Here is a 21,271-nt window from a genome sequence, read left to right as displayed (position 1 = left end):
TGGCGGGAAGCCGAACTTCCGCTGTAGCAGGGCATACAGAGCCATGGCACACTGAAAGAATCATACGCAATCACAGATCAGTGAGACACAACATACACACACAGTTCATTACCGGCACACTGGACATTGGCAGGAAGCCAAACTTCCGCTGCAGCGAGACATACAGAACCATGGCACACTGAAAGAATCATACGCTATAATGGAATCTTGCTCTCAGCTCATTTGAAAATAATACCCACTTTCATTCACTGTCCTCTTCTTACAGGGAGGTTTAAATAATAGACGGATTTATTTGCAGTGTTAAAAATGTAGTCAAAGCATAATTCCAAAGTACCTTACTAGTAAGCAGGTAGGCTATTACGTTCTTCTATTTATTAGTTTAATGAATTAGTATTTTTATAACTTAGTTAACATTCAAAAATTAATTCAGCTCAGCTCTCTAGCCTATCCTATGACTATGAGTCACGCTCGTGACCACTTGAAATTGTCTGTTTTATATTGGGAAAAACTGCTCAGTATTCTCTCAGTTCATATGTCGTATCACTGCACAATACTTCAACAATCGAATCACAAGATCACCCGTGTACATGTCCGGCTCCATGGCTAAATGGTTAGCGTGCTGTCCTTAGGTCACAGGGGTTCCAGGTTCAATTCCCAGCAGAGTCAGGAATTTTGACCATGATTGGTTAATTCCGCTGACACTGGGGCTGGGTGTATGTGTCGTCCTCATCATCATTTCATCCTCATCATGACGCACAGGTTGCCTTCGGGTGTCAAATCAAAAGATCTGCATTTGGTGAGCCGAACTTGTCGTCGGACACTCCCAGCACTAAAAGCCGTACGCCATTTCATTTTCCATTTCATACCCGTGTACGTGAACAGTGAGTAAGTGAACCGACTGATGCAATAGCTTAAAAAATTATGTTGAAACAGAAAATGAGGAGGCTACTGTACATCTCGGGTAGCCTATACAAAATATGATTTAAAAAATCCTCATCTAATAGAAAAAAACATATTTTTAAAGATGATCAAAAGAGTTGGTTGTGTGGTTAGATTCGCGTACCTATAAGATTGCATTTGGGGGATGAGTTTAAATCCTACCATTGGCAGCCGTTAAGATGGTTTTCCATGGTTTCCCATTTTTACACCAGGCGAATGTTGGTGCTGTACCTTAATTAACGCCACAGTCGCTTCCTTCCCACTCCTAATCCTTTCCTCTCCCATCATTGCCGTAAGACCTATCTGTGTCGGTGCGACAAGCAACTTATTTGATTTATTTTGAATATGTACTGTAGGCTACTTATTGGGAACACAGGTATTTTTACATCTAATTCTGTATATAAATAATATAGTTGTGACTTTCAGAGAACTGTGGAAAACCATAAGTTAGTGTATAAAATTTGAGTAATGTCAATTATTATTAATCAGTACGTAATTTTGTAACTTAATAAGGAAGTACTGATGTACCTACTGGAGATGCAATAAGAACTGTGACTCTAACGTGCCATGAATAGGATCACTGTATCGATTCAGTAACGTGAACAGAATCAAATGAATTGATTCAGTAAAATGAATCAAATATCCCATCACTAGTGTAACATAATATTGCTTAATGAACCAAAGAGGTGACACAATATAGGCAAACTGAGCTCCTGTTGACCGACTGAGGAACCTCAGATTTTTTATCTGCAGTCAGCTCTGTGTGAACACCCAGAGATTTTAAGCGTGCTTGCCTTTAATGCTGTCTATAAATTACACTCTAGGTCTTCCTTTGCTCCTTCTGCCTTCCAGTTTCCCTTTAAACAGAGTGGTGCACCACTCAGGATGGCAAATAAAGTTTTCTTCTCCTGTTTACGGTTTCAACCAAGGTTTTTTTTTGAGAACATTCTCATTTGTTACTATCAGTTCAAGGTATTATTAGAAGTCGACTCTAGCACCACATCTCAAAGGCCTTGAGTTTCAGCAATTCTGCTTTTTTCAGGGTCAATGTTTATGACCCATAGTTTACAACACTCCATACAAAACTTTTCATAAAATGCTTTCGTATCTCTATGCGGATGATCTTGGATGTTAGTAGAGATTTTTTTTTTCTTTTCTTTTTGAGAAAGCTTCCTTCACCTGTGTTTACTTCTCTCTTTTCTGTGAGATGTGATCAGACTTTCTAGATACCATATCTGAATTCCTTTACTTGATCTAGTTTTTCTCTATGCATCAGCACAATTGGCAATTTGGTAATTATCCCTTGTACAGGTTTTCTTTTTTGTTTATTCTCATAGTGCATCTCTCTTTTAGCAGTTCATTCATGTGATTTAGTGCTTCTTCCATATCCTTTTCATTTTCAGTTATCAGTGTTCCATTATCTGTAAATCATGGCACTGTACATGGCCATTAATTAACAAGCTGCTTTACATCGCACTTGACAAAGGTAGGTCTTATGGTGATGATGGGATAGGAAAGGGCTAAGAGTGGGAAGGTCTCGGCCGTGACCTTAATTAAGGTAGAGCCCCAGCATTTGCCTGGTGTTAAAATGGGAAACCATGGAAAACCATCTTCAGGGCTGCCGACAGTAGGGTTCAAACCCACTACCTCCCGGATGCAAGCTCACAGCTGCGCACCCCTAACCGCACGGCCAACTTGCTTGGTACCATTAAGTTGTATGCTACGATTATTGATAGTGTTGTCTTCAGAAGCAACCTTAATAATGTACAAATCTACAGTATGTTTTAGGTAAGCTGGGCATGTCTATATTTTTTGTCCTTACATCTGGTTATTCTACCATTCGATTAACAACATTCACACTTCCTTTAAGATATAATTTCCTATTTTGATACTTCCTGTCTCACCTGCCTTTATTTGGATGCATTTCCTAACTCTTTACACTCCTTCTCCTAGATTATATCAATATCATTCAAGAATACCTCCAGTTCATGTTCAGACTCTGATGAAAATTATCAACAAATCCTAGACTTCTGATCTTTTCTTCTTAGACTGTAATTCCTTTTTAAATTTCTGCATGTTTTCCATAATTGCCTGTTGTATGTAAGCATTAGAAGCTACAAGCTGCAACACTGCCTCATTCCTTTCTGAGTAGGCCTACTTCGTTCTCTTCTATAATCCCTTTATATTTTTATTTTTGTTAAGACTGCAGACAGTCTTTCTTTTTCTGAACTTAATTCCAATCACCTTCAGAATCTCTGTTTATATCCCTAAAATATTTAGAAAGGAGCTTGCCTTATCTGTATGAATTCCAGCTTTAAATCATCATGTAATAGCCTCTGGTCATTATGTGCAAAAGGAGAATCAAAACAGTAACTTCCAGGATCTTGAGGCTGGATAGTTGGGAAACTAAAGGTAAAATTATGTTAATGGTTGTGTAAGTAATTAAATACAAACTGGAGGACCTGCACTGATCTGCAGCATTCGTTATAAATAGGTCAGGTAATATGCCTTGATATGAAATTGTTCCGTGTGCTACCTGGGTACTTTCTCAAACACTTTTGAATTACCTGTTAAATATGTGTGAAGTGAATTTTTGTAGATGTCTTTATTGTGACAATGAATGATATTTTACAAAGTTTTTTGTTTTTACAGTTTATTTTATGTCGCACTTTCACGGATAGGTCTATGACAACGATGCGACAGGAAACGGCTACAAGTGGGAAGGAAGCGACTGTGGGCTTAATTAAGGTACAGAACCTGGTGTGAAAATCGCCATCGTCATCGGGGGTAGTTACTCGTTTCCGAGTTTACAGATTTCCTGGCTAATAGCTCACTTCAATTCACAGCAGTTTGTGTTTAAACTTCCAGTGACTGTACAGGCCAATTCTTGCATAGAACGTACGTCCACACATTGTGTAGCTGAGGGACGGGGGAGATCTTGGATAGTTGCGAAACTAAAGGTAAAATGATGCTAATGGGGAAGTTTGTGTTCCTGATGCTTAATATCTTCATGTCTGCGGCGTTTTTGTTCAAAGTGTTGAACTGAGGCACAAACACTTTGCCGCCAAAGTAAACGGTCCTTGGCAAGTGTTTTCTAGGTTTGTGGGTTTATTTCTGCCATCTTTAAGGTTTGTTTCAGTTGGTCTTTGAATCGTCTCAGGGGAGCACCCCGTGGTCCTGAACCGGAGCCAAGTTCACCATAGAGGATTTGGCGTGGTAGTCTGGTGTCATTCATACGGTGCACATGTCCTATCCATCTGAGGCGATGGCCAACGACCAATGCTTGTACACTTTTAGCACATGCTTTCTCGAGAACTTCAATATTAGAGACGTAGTTTTCCCACTTGATGTTTTACTGGTGAAAGCGTTCCAGCTTTTTGATGTCACGGCGGTATAAGGTCCACGTTTCACAGCCATAGAGAAGTGTAGAGATGACTACAGCCTGGCCTGGTGTGATAATAGGACCACAGAGTTGCCGACAGTGGGGTTCGAACCCACTTTCTCCCGAGCTACGTGACCCAAACTACATAGCAACTCGCTCGGTTTAATTTAAAGTTTTAGTTTTACATTATTTTGTTTCACGTGCAACTTTGTCCTTTTGGTAGCCCAAATTGTCTGGGTAGATGTTCCTTGCAAATAATAAAAGTAAGTGGTAACACATCATGCTACAGATATGATGAACACAATTACAGCTACCATTGCAACTGTCACCAATCAGCTAAGGAAACTCGAAAACTGTACGTGAAATACTTTTGACAAACACATGTTCACGATTCATCAGAAGAAGTGCAGTTGTTTTTAATGCACAAGAAAACGTTTTGTCAGTGGATGCAACAACAAGCTGTAGGCAACCCTCGGTTTGACAATAACAGCTTTTTACCATTGTAAAGATGAAGCAGGTTTCACCCGTGATGGTATTTTTAATTATCATAATTCTCACGTTTGGATCCATCGAAGTTTAAACTCATATGCTGTGCATGAGTTACATCAGCGATGTTTCTCAATGAACATGTGGTTAGGGGCACTAGGTGATTATTTCATTGGACCGTACATTTTACCAAACAAACTCGGTGGAGGAAATTATCTTCGGTTTTTGTGGCATCATCTTCCAGGATTACCTGCATTCAGGTACAAGGACGAACTTTGAACACTTCCTTTAACTATGAGTAAGTACACTGTACAGTCACTGTAACATATTAAGTAAGATGGTTTTATTGTTCAGTAAAAACAACTGCACTTCTACCAAAGTATCTAATAACTTTTCTTAATGTTGTATTGGTACCTTTTCATAACTAGGATGATGTTTACACACAATTAAGACAGTGGTGGTTGGTAACCACAAATTCTAAATTATCTGGCCGATTTGCAGACCCATGTTTACTAAGACCTTTTTTGCTTCTAGTATCGTCGTATACTTACAACTGTTTCAATTTGTGCTATTTATTATAATACACCTTGTATATATAGAAAATAAATAGTTGTCACTACTAAAAAAATCAACCTAATGTATTTTATTTAAAAATTATTAATACACAAAATCAAGAAATTCAAGTGTCTTTTGAGAATAACAAACAATGTTAGTCCCTTTCAAAGGTTTCGTTTATCACTTATTACAGCACAAACATCTACCATTTTCACGAGCCAATATTGAATAATACACAATAGCGGCAAACCAGATTATGAAATTGATCCACGTAAAAGCCATAGCTAACTGAAGGGCGACTCCAGTATTGATGAAATCTCCTCTATAGAAGTCTCGTCGCTCAGTTCTAGGTCCATAATCGACTCCTTCCAGTTCTCTGAATGGTCGAGTGACAGGCTCCAAATAGTCCATAAAGTCGTATATCGCTCCACAGGATAGACGGCCATATATAACAGCTGCTGTCTGTCCGGTTGCTACCAGGTACTTCACAAGTGTTCTGCTGTACTCGTCGCAAGTCTCAAAGAAACCGTGGGTTAATATTGCGGCATTAACCACAAGAAGACATGCAACAGCTGCTGCAAGAATGGCGAGGGCTATCCAGCAAGTACAGGCAGGATCAGATCCAGCCCAAGCTGGCTCTTCTATGGCAACATCTCTGTTCCTGAAGCAGAACAAAACAAGAGTGTTAAAAATAATTATCACAAAACCTTTGCGTACTATTACATTTGAAATAAAGGTATCATTTCCTCTGTAATAAAAGAATATTACTTGCTGTCGTTAGACGTAAGAAACAATTCCAATCATGTAAGAATAAATTGAATCAATATTATATCAAACAGTATGAATATGGTTGAGGTGAAATTCAGAGAGAGGGAGTTGAATTGGATTTATTGATAATTTGCATGCCAGTGAGGCTGGAAAGACCCTTTATGTAGCATCTTCATATAATAAGGTACAAGTTTGTGAACAAACTAAATTTTTATGATATTAACATATTAAATTAAACATTAAACTTAAAAATACTGGCAGCAGAGATGAAATTCCTAAGAGGTGTTGAGGGCAAGACCAGAAAGAATAGAACTGAAATGAAGAGATCAGGAAAAGGACAGAAATCTTGAAACTTCAAGACAGGATAGAAACAACAAAGCTAAAGTGGTATGGGCATATGATGAGAATGGGAGAAGAGAGAGTGCCAAAAAAAGTTTTTTTCAGAGAAGTTAACAGGAAAGAGACCACGAGGAAGACCCTGAAAGAGATGGACAGATTCGGTGTAGGAGTGCATAGAGAAGAGGGGAGGAAAATCAGATGTACTTAAAAAAGAAGAGTGGTGGAGAGACAGGCAGCGATGGAGGTCCTGGATTCACAACCCGACCCGGGAAGCTGAGAAAGGGAAATGAAGAAGAAGATGATGATGATGATGATGATGATGATGATGATGACGACGACTTGAAAAATGAATTAAAATACAGATACTAAATCCAGTAAAACTAAAACATATATTATATAATAGGTAAGGAAGTAAAACATTAAGACTATTTATTATTTTAGACTACAAGAATCTAAAGATGAAAGAGAGAGTAAAACAATTCTCTAAGAAATATACATATTTCTGATTGTCAGACACAAGAATGCCTGATCTCATCCCCTTGTGTGTTCCTCCAGGAAGATAGATGTTAAGGACTGTTTTAGTTGAGTACAGTTAGTGTTATTTGCAAAACGGTGAAGATTAAAGACGTTAAGGATACGTAATGCAGTGCAAACACAGGATTTGTTAAATTTAGTGATACGATGGAGGGAAAATTGAAGGGTACGGTAGTTTTTGTAAAGCTATTATCTCTGTTATGTACCCACTCCATAGATTTAAATGCATTATAAAGGTAGGATGGGGTCTTCAGTTTGAGAATTCTGTGCTACTGAGTTTTCCCAACATTCATGGAGTTTCAACCATTGCAGTGTCTGACTCGTTGGCTGAATGGTCAGCGTACTGGCCTTTGGTTCAGAGGGTCTCGGGTTCGATTCCCAGCTGGATCGGGGACTTTAACCTTCATTGGTTAATTCCAATGCCCCGGGGACTGGGTGTTTGTGCTGTCCCCAACATCCCTGCAACTCACACACCACACATAACACTATCCTCCACCACAATAACACGCAGTTACCTACAAATGGCAGATGCCGCCCACCCTCATCGGAGGGTCTGCCTTACAAGGGCTGCACCCGGCTAGAAATAGCCACACAAAATTATTATTATAACCATTGCAGTTGTATATTGTACCAGGAGGTACACCTCTATGCCACACATTTAAATCTTGCGCCAATTAAAACTCCTCTACAGGAGAAACACTGAACTTGAAACTAGACCTATTTAAACATTTCCTCTGAAGATGTCACTACTGTAATTTTGTGATTATGAAGTTGCCAGTACTGTGTGAATTTCAACTTGTTTTGTTTTCCGTTCATCAAGAAATTTGGACATTCTCTCAGAGAAGTCACTACAACAAACTATGATCATGCACCCTGGTGCAAAGTGAAGGAACCTTTTTGAAGAAATTTTGTATTAATAAGTTTTTCCTTTACTAAATTTCGTTCATTCATTTTTGGGTTGGCAATATTTATCCTTTCTTTCCGCCTGTTTTGAATTTAACCAATCCAGAATTTCTGTAATTAATTTCCAACCAATCACTATTTCTTCTTCGATTTTAGTGTAAATTTTGTATCCTCCAATAAAATTCTGTGGGTGTGTCTGGATTATTCATGAAAGGTCTTGAACTTTCCGCGAGGGTTTATAAACTGCGGATTTTCACGGCTCTTGGCCACTTGATCAACATCTAACTAAGTGTGTGTATGTGAAGCAGGAGGCAGGAGGTGCCTCTTTCATCAGGCAGCAGGTTTTCAGCAAGGTAATGGCCGTTTAACATCTTTATTTCTTGCTAGCTCAGCAGTTTAACCCGCGGGAAAGGTCCGAAACTTTTACCATGTAACCTACTTTTCTAAAAATGTAATTTTCTGCCGGCTTATGTAAAAACTTCATAAAATCTGCAACTGTAATTGGGGGATAGAGAGTGATTTACCCTCTCAAGCTCCCCTTCATATTGGTTTGAGATGACTACGTTTTGTAACTGGTTTTCTTCCTTTCTGTAATGTCTTAAATTATTCTTATACGAGTCACCTCCACAGTTTGGGAATAGCCCCTGTTTCATTGGCCTAGTGCCTTTTAGGTTTCAAGAATGCATATTTAGGAGTGCAAGTACACGCCTCCATTTAACTTGGTGTTCCGGGCCATTTACTTAACCTGTTCTTTTTCTGCTAAAGCCCAGTAGGTTGGGTACAAGGTATCCCCGTTTCATTTGTGTAAGTTGTGCCTTGATGGCAAGTAATTGTAAAGTCTGATATTGCCTTGAGTAGGCTTGTGAACTGAGAGCACGTTAGCTCTTTTTCAAGTGTTGTAATAGTGCCTCTGGGAGGCCTGAAATTGTCATTGTTGGAGCTAGTGCTCCAGGTATTGGGGATTTTCTGCCCTTGCATTAAAATTTGTGCTTTGGTAAAATTGAGCTAAGAGCTCAAAATTGTAAAACTAGGGGCGTGTAGCCCAAGAGTGTAAAAAATCACTAAAATTGGGATCTTTCTTGTCTTGTTTCTAGTTTGTCATTGTACCCGAAATATTATTGTGTTCACTTAGTGAAAGATTGTTAAGTTTGAAATTCTAAAAAAAGAAAAGAAAATATAACCTTGGTTAAAGTTTTAAATTCCATTCTTGACTTTGTAGTTAGACCCGTTCACCCCGGCACCTTCTTTCACCTCTGCATCCACGGGTAACCCCGTAACATATATAATAGGGTGTTATGTGTTCATCACGGTCACATTTTGTACCCACTGTAGTTTTATGTTCAAAGTTTCAGACAATTCGTTGTATACAACTGAACCATAGTGAATGATTGGGAATATAAGACTTTGAACAATCTGTTTTCATATGAAAAGTGATGTACATGAGACATTACATTTCAAAATATGCATCGATCACATTTGATGTATTATCAGATCAAGATAAGATTCTGTAGAAAATTAGACCTAGATTGTTAACGGCGTCGCCTTAATGGATATCTGTATCTAGAATTTTTATTGCTGGGAGGGATTTGAGATGAATAGTTTTCAGGAGTTTTGTGTAACCTATGTAAATAAGCTGGGTCTTAGCCATTTTTAATTGGAGGTTATGATTTCCGTTCCATTCTATCAATCGAGAGATGCCATGATTAAAATGCATTAAAAGGAGAATAATAAAACTTTGTTTTTCACCTATTCAATACTTAACTAGTACACAAAATTAGGATTTCATCCTTATTTTTTTGATAAATTATTAAAAAAGTGGTACATGTTTCATTCATTTTCTGAACATCTTCAGCCATATTGTCATCACAAGGTTAATATTGATCTTGAATTTGTATACATGATTTGTCATTAGCAAATAATACAATTTTTAAGACACCTGATTAAATATAATTATCTTATATATTACATCATATGGCTGTGATATAGGATATAAAAATTATTAACATTGAAATTAAAACTATTACAATATTCCCGTATGTGACGTCAATTAGTTAATCTAAGTGTAACAATTTTTTTTCACATTCTATTAAAACTATTAATTGTCTTAAAAGTTTGTTGTTTGAACTTAAAATGTTTTATTAAAATCTTGAAGAATCATTGTCATTTCATATAAACTTGAGAAATTAACTATATTGCACTCTCAAAACAAATCGTAAGATGAGACGCAATTATTATTGTATTCGTCATCATAATATCTGAAACTCTAATGTGCTGTAATTTATTATAGGCGATGATGTTGCACAGTTTGAAATTAACTTTTGTTGAAACTTGTTAAATTCAACATTTGCTGTTGTCTAATCCAGATTTGAGTGAGCAGGGTCTAGGTCTGATTTCTCCCAACTATGCTTGTTGACATTTCTGTAACAAGGTAAAATTTTGTAAGGATATACTATATATGATGTAATATCAAGGCCTCACATTAAAGGATCAACACTTACCCCTTCAACTCCTGCCTACGTTTCTGCCTGTCGTTCTACTAGCAATCCTTGTGTTGTATATGTGGGTACATAACCGCGGGGAGTAGGGGAGGGGAAGTAGCAGGGGGCGGCTTCATAACGGATGGAGTGGTTTGTGAAGGGGAATATCCAGAAATAGTATTGGAGGGGGTGTTTGTTCTCTTGGATTGACTATTAATATTGTCAGGAATGAAAATATTAGAAAATTTTTGTCTATCAAGTTTAAATGTTTGTATTAAATTCGGTAATTGTTCAATTAAAGGGTTCTTAACTTTGATTTCATCATTCAGGTTTTTATCTTTGTTGAAGTGTTTGTCTAAGTGGATATATATATTTTCCAGTTCATTCATCAGTTTTCCTTTTTTCAATCTTTCTGATTGTTTTTAAATCTCTTTCTATAGTCGTATAGGTGAAATAGGTGAAATAGGTGAAAAACAAAGTTTTATTATTCTCCTTTCAATTGATTTTCAATACGGGATCTAAAATAAGAATAGTTGCTTGCAAAATAAAGTGCATTATACAAAAAGTTGCATTAGTGGGACTGAAGTTGAAGCATTCATGTGAAAGGCACTGCTTTTAAAGGGATGTCATTAATAAAAAATTTTAAAAACATAATGGTCCAAGGACTGGTCCTTGTGGTCCACCCCATTTTAGTGATTCCCAGCTAGAGGATCATCCATCAACAAATGTGACTCTTTGTGAGAGACTCTCTTTGATAGAGAGAGAGAGAGAGAGAGAGAGAGAGTCAAACCCATGTCCCGTTTCTCTCCAAGCCATCTTTTTTCTGTTTCAACTCAGTTAATTTATAACTGTGAAGTTCTTAAGTCTGCCAAAACTAATTTTGAGTTTCTTTTTTCAGGCATAATACTGTTACCATATGTTTAATTCTGCAGATATTTTATGAATTTATTACTCAGCATTAGTGTTGGTAGACTGAAAAACCTAACAGTTATAAAAAATAAAAATAAAAGGAATATAAGTAGGAAGTTTTTATGACCAGATGTCCTTTTTTGATATGAACCTCATGAGAAGAATTAATAAATGATGTGTAGTAGGAAGGAAAAAGACCTGTTGTTAGCACATAGGTTACTCCTGTTAAATAACAAACATTAAGGGATCTTTTCAAGGCTTAATGTCTCCATCCGATGTACGGTTCACTATCAACAGTGTCATATGCCTCATTCCATATGAACACTGTGGAGAGGTTTGGAATTGAATGCAGGCGTTTGGCACGCAATCAGGTGATTATAAATTGTATATCATCTCTCCTGACCTGCCAGCCAACATTCTGATGAAATTTTGAACATTATTTTTTTTTTTTTTAAGAACTGTTTTTCTGGGTCTATCTAGTCAAAACCGTCCAATATCAACTGTTTATTAAAAATGAATAGTCATGTTAAATGTTAGAACATGTTTCAATCCTCATTTGGACCATCTTCAGTTTTGTAAAGGCAGTAACACCAACTGCACTACTTGAAAATAGTTTCTTTCCAGCCTCATTTGATGTACTTTCTACTTTACATCCATTTTACAAGTGCATTCATCTCATTCCAATTAGCCAACCAAAAACAATTTTTAAGACTATAAAAAGTATACCATGTAGTTTTTTAAAGGATTGTTTTAATGTGTTATGTAAGGAAAATCAATGCATTTTTTCTAATAAAAATATGGAAGTGTGACACGTAACAAAAGACTAAAAAGAAATAAGAAAAATCAGACAAAAATATTTAGATCATAAAATCATGCAAAGGTAGTTAAATATGAAATTGAAAAAGAACTTGAACTTCACACTCCTGTAAAGGTATTAAGTAGAGAATTGAAGAAACCAGGGAGAACAGCAGAACTACAGTATGTAATATTACCAGAAAACCGAGGACAAAGTAAGAAGGCCACCCTAGAAACTAAAAAAGGAAAAGCAGCAGGATCAGACGAGGTGTTCAATGAAAACCTCATAGAAACTCTTGAACAACTTGCCCAGTTGTGGACGATGTTGTTTAACAAATGCCTCACATCAGGAAAAATACCAGAGGATTGGAGAAAGTCAAACATCATCTTGTTATACAAGGGCAAAGGCGACATAGAGGATCTCAATGCATAGAGAGGAATTGCACCTAAGAACAACATCTTCAAGATATTCTCCAAAATCCTGACGAACAGACTCTACTCACTAACAGAAGCCTTTATGCCAGAAACACAGTTTGGATTCAGGAAGGGAAGAGGAATCCTTCACGCAGTTGGAAGCCTTCTAGAAGATATACATAACGCACTAAGACACCCATCGAGGAAATTCTATGCAGTCTTCATAGATTTCACAAAAGCCTTTGACCTGCTGAACAGACAGATACTCATGAAGAAACTTGAAAGTATGACAGGAAAGGATAACCCAACAACAGCTGCCATCAAAACCCTGCTCACCTACAACAAAATCATAATCAAAGATGGCGTGACAACCTCAGAAAACATAGTACAGACCAACGGCATTTTACAAGGAGACCCAATTAGCCCAACTCTATTCAACATCGTCATGACAGACGTCACAGACATCCTACAACAGGACTCAGTGAAAATGTACCTCTACGCAGATGACATCGTATTAGACTCGCACGACAGAAAGGCCCTTCGAGACACTGTAGATCGGTTCCAGGAATGGGTTGAAAACAACCAACTCCAGTTGAATACCAACAAGACAGTGCAAATGATCTTCAGGAGGGGAGGAAGAACCTCTGCACAAGACTAAATATACTACGGAGCGGGAGAGTTAAAGATTGTAAACTCATTCAAGTACCTGGGCATCACCCTACAACCATTGGGATCATCTTACAAAATTCACATACGGGAGAGGGCAGCCGCTACCATAAAAGCCATTTATGACATTAAAAATCTGACAAGACTAGTTTTAGAAACCGCATTAACACTTTTCTACGCAAAAATAATACATATTCTGACCTATGGCATTGAGCTCATATGGAACAACCTGACATCTAGAGACCTTATAAATTTTCCAGCTAACTCATTCCTGGCTGCCACCGTTTCGGCCTCGTGTGCTAGGTTGGGCTCATCAGTTGGTACATCATCTATATCATCTGATAGCCAAGCAGGCATCAATTTTTGGTAAAGAGACAAAGTCTCTCATAATGCATTGGCGCTGCCGGTGGCTCCAAGTAACCTACGCAGTGGCCTCCACAGTATGCACTAGCCAGTGTCTTGGTAGGTGTGCTAGGTACCAACTGATGAGCCCAACCTAGCACACAAGGGTGAAATGCTGGCAACCAGGAATGAGTTAGCTGGAAAATTTATAATGTCCAATAACGGACCATTTATATTGGTATTATAAATTTACTCATTTGGGACAAATATTTCAGATTCCCTATGGGAAACAACATCTATATCATCTAGAGATCTCTCAACCCTTGAGTGTGTGAAAGCAAGATACCTAAAGAGAACTTTAAGAATATCAAAATACGCCCCTTCGAGACTGGCTTACGAACTTGCAAAAACGCGCTTCCTCATAGAAGACTTGAGGTTCAGACAACAGCTGCCAGTGACGAAACAAGAGTCAGACCTACTTCGGGACAGACAAAACAAGAGAGCGGACATCTGGCTCGAAATCTACGCAATGGATGCGATACTAGAATCGGAACTGGATGGGACGAACAAGGACTTACGAAGCGCCATAGCTAGGCTCGCGGTGCACGGTTTCCACCACAACCGCACTAAATCACTAATGGAATATAGCAAAGAACAATGAACCTTAACTCTTTGCACTTTTGGGCACTTTTCTTATTAATAATAATAGTAATATTATCAGAAGAATGTGGGAAAATAAATTTAAAGATTGCAAAAACAACAAAAATACATATAACTTGTTGTAAGGATGTGAATATACAATGACAAACAAACATTAAACGTACATGTTTCGAGAAAGGACAATTCTTTTCATCATCTGCCACAAATATTAAAAACATCCATACATATCATTCAGTGCCAGTCTGACTGCAAAGCAACCCACAACACGCCACCACGTTAAAACATCTAAGTCTCCCTCACTGATTTGCTTTGCGTTTGTGTTAATTTTCAAGATTTTAAACACTCACTAATTTGATTTTCCTCTCATATTTAGAAATTAAGATGAACTTAATACTAAAATCAGATCGGAACATTATTGGATCCATGCTGCTTTACTAACAACAAAGAACAAGGTCAAATTATTATTTTCAAATCTAGTCAATATGGTCACTTTGAGGGGCACTGAACTTCATGGCACTAGATCAGAGGTGCACAGCTGGGCGCCTGTCGAGGCTAGCCCAGTGCGGCCTGACGTAAATGCGGGCAGCTCACGTAGCAAGCATACGTCACAGTGAAGCGAGAGAGCAAACACACTTTGCAGGGAATGGAGGGAGCATTGACGTTTGATTGTGATTACAAGGCTCTCCTCCACTACGCGGGGAAATGCTGACTGGGGTACAGTATTTAAAATAAAATGCTATAATCGTAAAAAAACTGATCTTTCCAAAATATTCTGATTTGATTTATACTGTGCTCGATATAAATGGTCAGTTTTATTTTCTTATATTTATTCATTCAAATAAAACTGACACATTATAATTCTTGTGTTACAATCTACAAAGGTACACAGTTTAAGCATACAAGCTATGATCTAAAATTCCTTGGATAGGTATGACAGTATTTTAAAAAAATTAAAAATCCTGTTATTCATTAAACAAAAAGTAATATAATTACATAATTCAACAAGCTTACTGCTTGACTGTGCAAAGTGTTGTAGTGTTGTGTGACTTTCCCATTCCACTGAATTTCTGAAAATAGTATTTAAAATGAAACAGGCGTCCGGTGATAACAGCTAGCCTCTAAATGGCAAGAGGGAGTTTCATCATGAGTGAGGACATACTGTAGATATCTACTATCCAAGATTAAAGTACAACAACAATGTAAATATATCTACCAGATATATATACAGTATGCCTTCAAATAAACAACCTCATTGATGTTATTCCCAGTAAGCATGATTGGCTTGTTAGTGAGTTTATCAGATAATTTAAAAGCAAACAACCACCAGCCACACCTTATCAACCTTAATTCTGTATTATATTAGAAGTGTTTCTAAAGCACCTCTTAAAAAGTAATTATAGTGAAAATTGTAATTCATTATGTGCATTATAAAATTTTTGAGGTTGTAGGCCTAACTCTTTATTGTATCCAGTGTAACAGTATTAAGTGTAGTGACCCCTCTCCTGCTAACCTTTTTGGACTGGTATGACTACCATTGAAATTTGTATCAACCGGCTTTCTGCCAAAGAACTCTAATTCATTCTTGTAAAGTGGCGATCGCTGTTGCCTTGTGTTCTCCGCGACTGCCTCTGCGTATCTGAACATGCGCCACGAGTTCCCTGGCGAAGCTACTCGGTCTAGTGTGCGGATGCTTGGGTGCGAGCCGAGAAGCCATGAAGTGTAGACGTAAAAAGGTTTTCTGCGCTATGGCGTGGGACCTTATGCTAGATCCTGGGTGAATTTCACCTTCGTCAGAGATCATTACCCGTCATGTTTGTGACTGACCTTCTGCCGATATGTTTCTACTACCTTTTTTTTTTTTTTTTTTTTTTTTTTTTTTTTTTTTTTTTTTTTTTTTTTTTTTTAACCTCGTGGTCACAGCATCAATAATGGCCAGGTTTGGACATATGAAATTTTTGAGTCTGGAAAAGGTATGTACCTATGGAATTATATTCTGATACCCAGTGAAGAAAAAGTGCGTTGTGTATGCCAAAAGTACTTTAATCAGGTTGAGTATAATAATAATAATAATAATAATAATAATAATAATAATAATAATAATAATAATAATAATAATATCGAATTCTGACTTGGCATTGTGAGTGCTCATGTGTTACTGAGTGATGCGTTCTACTAACCAAATTATTCCTCGGAGCGTGGAAAATGCACGGTGAACTGGTTGACAAAATTTAATTTTATATTTAATAATTTTTGTTTTAGGCCTGTATTGTAATATTTTCTTGTGAACCAAGATGGCTTTTCCAATGTATTGCCCTTATTACATCTTTTAGGGGGTTTTCCTGCCTGTAATTTAGTGTGCATTTCTGCTCTCATTCGTATGTTTTCTTGCCGGTCTGTGCATGCCTGGACATATTTTTCCTTGTGCCGGGTTCTATTCCTCCTTGCTCGGGAAGGGGGCTTGGCATTGTTTTGGGTTGCCTTAGCAACAGGATGTTGATTCGATTGTTGTTAGTGATTGAATTAAGTGAATTGATAGTTAAAATTGAAATAATAAATAAAGAGGTTCAACCTATTCAATACCAAAGAATAAGAAATGCAGTGATTACATTCTTATTTAATAAGTAGAAGTGGTACCGGTTTCGACCCTAGTCCAGGTCATCATCAGCCGATTAAAACATGAAAAACAATGCATAGGAAAAAGAAAATAAAAGATCAAGATCACTCCGGATCAGTAGAAGAGGCGATATAAAAACTGATACGTGGATTTGGGTTGCTCTCGATGGATGTTAATTGTTTTGGTGGAATCTGTTGGTGATTTTTTTCTTTAATTCATTTTCGCCACCTATTTATCTTTCAATTTAGTTTGTGGGGGCGTGTGTTTAAATTTCTCTTATAAGTAATTACACTGAAGAAAATGGAAATTGCAACACCCAGAAGGAGTGATGCTACATTGCTGCAATTGAACATGCAGGACGAGTGTTCAGTTGTAATTCGATGATTACACTTTCAGGTCCCTCTGATGCAAGTTTGGACAACAATCAATACAGGATGTGCCCACCACAAGCTGCAATACATTGATGAATTCGTCGAGGCATGGAGTCAATAAGGCCCTGAATCGCTTCCTGAGGAATTGTGGCCCATGCTTGTTGCACTGCACGGGTCAGTTGTTCCAGAGTTGTGGGTGGCTGAGGACGGTTGGCCAGTTGTCGACCTATCATGTCCCACACATGTTCAATAGGACTGAGGTCCGGGGATCTGGCGGGCCATTCTAAGGTTGTGATGTCGTGGAGAGCTTCTCTGGAGATGCGTGCAGTGTGAACCCGGGCATTGTTCTGCTGAAACATCCCATTAGCAATGTTCGCCATCATAGGGACAACCAATGGATTGAGTACCCTATCAACATACTGTCGAGCAGTCATAGTGCCCTCAACAAGCACTAATTGTGATTTCACATTAAAGCCAATAGCTCCCCAGACCATAATGCTTGGTGTTGGCCCTGTGTGCCTCTCGACAATAAGATCTGGGCGGCCCCTCTCCCCCGGTACTTCGGCGCACACAATTCCGGCGATCACTGCGGGCAAGACAGAAGCGCGATTCATCATTAAAGACGACTCTATGTCATTCGTCGACCCACGTCGATCTTTGTCGACACCAGGCCAGCCTTACACGTCGCTGTTGTGGGGTCAATGGAACACCTTCTGCAGGGACACGGGCTCGTAAGCCAGCTGCACGCAGGCGATTACCAACTGTTTGTTATGTAACGTGGGGTGCCACAGCTGCTCGAATTTGCGCTGCTGTTGCATGGGGTTCCATCCGGGCCATCCAAATGATGCGGCGATCCTCTCTCACAGTTGTCTGTCGCGCTGGGCCTGTGCCAGGTCTACGAGTGTGGGTACCTTCATTTGACCACTGCTGCCATACACGTACCGTAGATGCCTGTTGGCCAACATGTGCAGCGACAGTCCTTAGCAATAATCCAACCTCACACAGCCCAATTATCCGAGCCCTCTCAAACGGCAACAGTTGTTGATAGCATGCTCTTCTCTGTCGTCGAGGCATGTTTGACTGGGAACATTTCACTGCACAGACTGCAAGTCAACTACGCTACACCAGAATCCGTATACTGGAGGTGATTCCTCCACGACCAATCACGTGGGGAGACCTGTAGCAACAATCCAATGGGTCTGAAACTTTGATCGTTTACATACCTACATGGCATTGCAAGTTATGAATCTCATTCCGTATTGACGGTTATCACTTTACAAAAGAAAATATTTATAAAATCCACCTATCAATACAAGTCAAGTCATCTGTTAGATGAAGCAAAGTCTATGCATGTTTCAGGCTTCGTTCCATATCTTGAAAATCAACACAAACGACCAATGCCTTCATGGTGTTGCAATTTCCATTTTCTTACGTGTACCTATCTTGGGACGGTCCCTTGGTAGTAATGGTGTGAACTACTCGAAGTGACGAAGTTGGAGTGAAGTCCTCAGCATCTAATTAAACCGTAGTTTATTTGAATTAAAGTTTAATTTAATTTATTTTAACCGGGGATCGATCACAACTTTACGTTAATTCTTTCACAATTTTATGTTAGTTATCAGTAGCATTTTATTAGAAAGGTATGGAGGTCAACATGTTATCTGATTTATTTTGTTGCAAACCATTTTTCTATTTTCTCAATTAATTTAATGCTTTCATAGGATTTAATTTCTGTTAGAATTTTTATTTCCTCTTGGAGTTGTTGCAATCTAATTCCTTATAAATTAAAGCTATCTTGTGTTACCTAGATGTTGTTTTTCATTTCGCGGATTCAATGGAGCACTGCCACTGTACCTTTTTGACCTCGACCTTAAGCCGCTTCCTTCCACCGTTTCAGGTAAGTGTGTTTTTCTCCTTTTGGTGATTTTATGCTGTGTTATGTTTGTTTTTACCCAACCGTTTTTGGTCTCTCATTCTTGTGTTCACTTTATCTCCCTTTTGGGGCGAATACACTACCAACCTTCTCACCTGGGGGCCTCACTCCTAGGCGTGTAATGTTATCTGCCCATCGTCCGAAGAGCTGTTCTGTTGGCCTTGAGGACAGTGCGGGTTTGACCAGTCAAAATACATATATTGCAATGAACATAAATAATTCATTTCTTACAACGTACATTGAAAATTACGTGGATATCTGCCCTCTTTCTTTCATTATTTTCTGCCTCCATTTCAAACTCCGGTATCGCTGCAGGGATTGAGAGTGACTGGAAGAACTTCGCCCGACCTTCACGGCCTGCGACGTAGCCACAACGTCGCTGTGGTTGAATAGCATATGCTCATCGCCTGCCCACCCGCCGCTTAGAGTGCTGGGCACCCGCAGGACGGAATGCCCAGCATGAGCACCTCTGCACTAGATAATCCAAGCACGGCACTGAATTGAATTGTGTGATATAAATTTAACTCAAGGATATAAGCATATATGGCAACACTGTTCTAAACAGTTAGTGTATTTGAACTTTCCAGAAGATCTCTGTGGTACTTTGTACATCATAACTCCTTTGATTCCTTGGTGTAGTGTGTTCACATCATAAATTTGGAAGCATTACAATACCAGTAATGAGAACATTAGAACGGGTTTTAATCATGTATGTTTAATATATTTTGCTGATGCTTGTTGTTTTAAGGGGCCTAACATCGAAGGTCATCGGCCCTTTAATATATTTTATTATGAGTTGTAATCATTTTGAGGGTCCGGATATGTATGGATGTTTTTCATATTTGTGATAGCTAATGAAACATGTTGGTTTAATGTAGACAACAACTTTGTTTGTCATTGTTTAAGTACTGACAGGGCGAAACCAATAAAGACCACCCACTTGAGTATTACCGGTATTATTGTCCAGCTCCATGGCTAAATGGTTAGCGTGCTGGCCTTTGATCACAGGAGTCCCAAGTTCCGCTGGTACGGGGGCTGGGTGTATGTGTTGCCTTCATGATCATTTCATCCTCATCACGACGCGCAGGTCGCCTATGGGTGTCAAATCAAAAGACCTGCATCTAGCGAGCCGAACTTGTCCTCGGACACTCCTGGCAATAAAAGCCATACGCCATTTCATTTTCAGTATTATTATTGATGCCTCTGTGAGGATAGGACGATATCTATGATAAATTCTAATGCTGAAGAAGACGAACACACATACCTGACCCCCGAGCCATCAGAATTAACCAATGAAGATTAAAATCCTTGACCCGGCTGGGAATCAAATCCAGGACCCCTTGGACCAAAGGCCAGCACACTAACAGTTAGCCGTGGAGCAGACATATGAATGATACAACTGCACTAATTGTGGCTTAATCAAGTACTTACCCTCTTCTACTTCGCTGTGTTCTTCTCGGGGAGGGTTTTCTGCGTCTGGTCACTATACACACATGATAGCCATGGTAACCAGCAAGTATAAAGGAAATTATAATTACTGGGATGGGAGCAAATGTAGTGAAGTGGCAGGCTGGATTGCGCCCACCTCTGAACGAGTCAAAGCTGCTGTATCCATAGAGAATGCATCCACAACGATAGTCGGGACATGTGTCTAGTACTTCACTCCAGTGAGTCCAGGCAGCTGCTGTAGATGACAAACTGATGATTGCAGAACAAGCAGATAATACATGTAAAACTGCTAGAATTCGTTCTGTCTCGTACTGACCCATCACCTGAAATGCGAATCAGGGTAACCAATGTCATAAACAGAAAAGTGGACAGGGGGCCACAAAATGTAAGGTTGCTATGAGACAAAGTATACCAAACATTTCCCGTTTTCTAAAAATCTTTTCTTTCTTCATTTGAGAACTTTCCTTAACCCTGGAAGCATACACCGGGGCACTGAGTGCCCAGAGAAATTTTAATTTGCAGTAATTTGGTGTTCACAACACCTATAGTCTCGTAAGTTATAAATTTCATTATGGTCTGTATTGATAATTGATCAAAATCAAAGGGTAGAGAAAGGTCCACTTATTGAATACCATTAGATTAATGTTATCTACTTATTAATTTTGGTACTAGTTTTGACCTTGCTATATTAGGTCATCTTCAGCCATGATCAAAATTGAAAATAGCATGCATATG

The 21,271-nt window shown here is 38.6% G+C and overlaps 1 protein-coding gene across 1 annotated transcript in view; it reads right to left on the bottom strand.

The window, feature by feature from the left end:
• Nucleotides 1-5,435: 5,435 nt before the first annotated feature.
• LOC136879249 (uncharacterized) overlaps nt 5,436-21,271 on the bottom strand; it is a 34,760-nt gene continuing 18,924 nt past the window's right edge. The window contains exons 2-3 of the mRNA XM_067153057.2: nt 20,519-20,859; nt 5,436-6,023 (exon numbers count right to left, since the gene is read on the bottom strand). Of these exons, the coding sequence (XP_067009158.2) occupies nt 5,543-6,023; nt 20,519-20,856 (819 nt within the window). The 5' untranslated portion in view covers nt 20,857-20,859 and the 3' untranslated portion in view covers nt 5,436-5,542. The remainder of the gene's footprint in view (nt 6,024-20,518; nt 20,860-21,271) is intronic.

This window comes from Anabrus simplex, chromosome 8 (assembly GCF_040414725.1).
Source record: "Anabrus simplex isolate iqAnaSimp1 chromosome 8, ASM4041472v1, whole genome shotgun sequence".
Classification (NCBI taxonomy): Eukaryota; Metazoa; Arthropoda; class Insecta; order Orthoptera; family Tettigoniidae; genus Anabrus; species Anabrus simplex.
The sequence above is the reverse complement of the archived record's forward strand: the minus strand, read 5'-3'. Positions and strand labels throughout refer to the sequence as shown.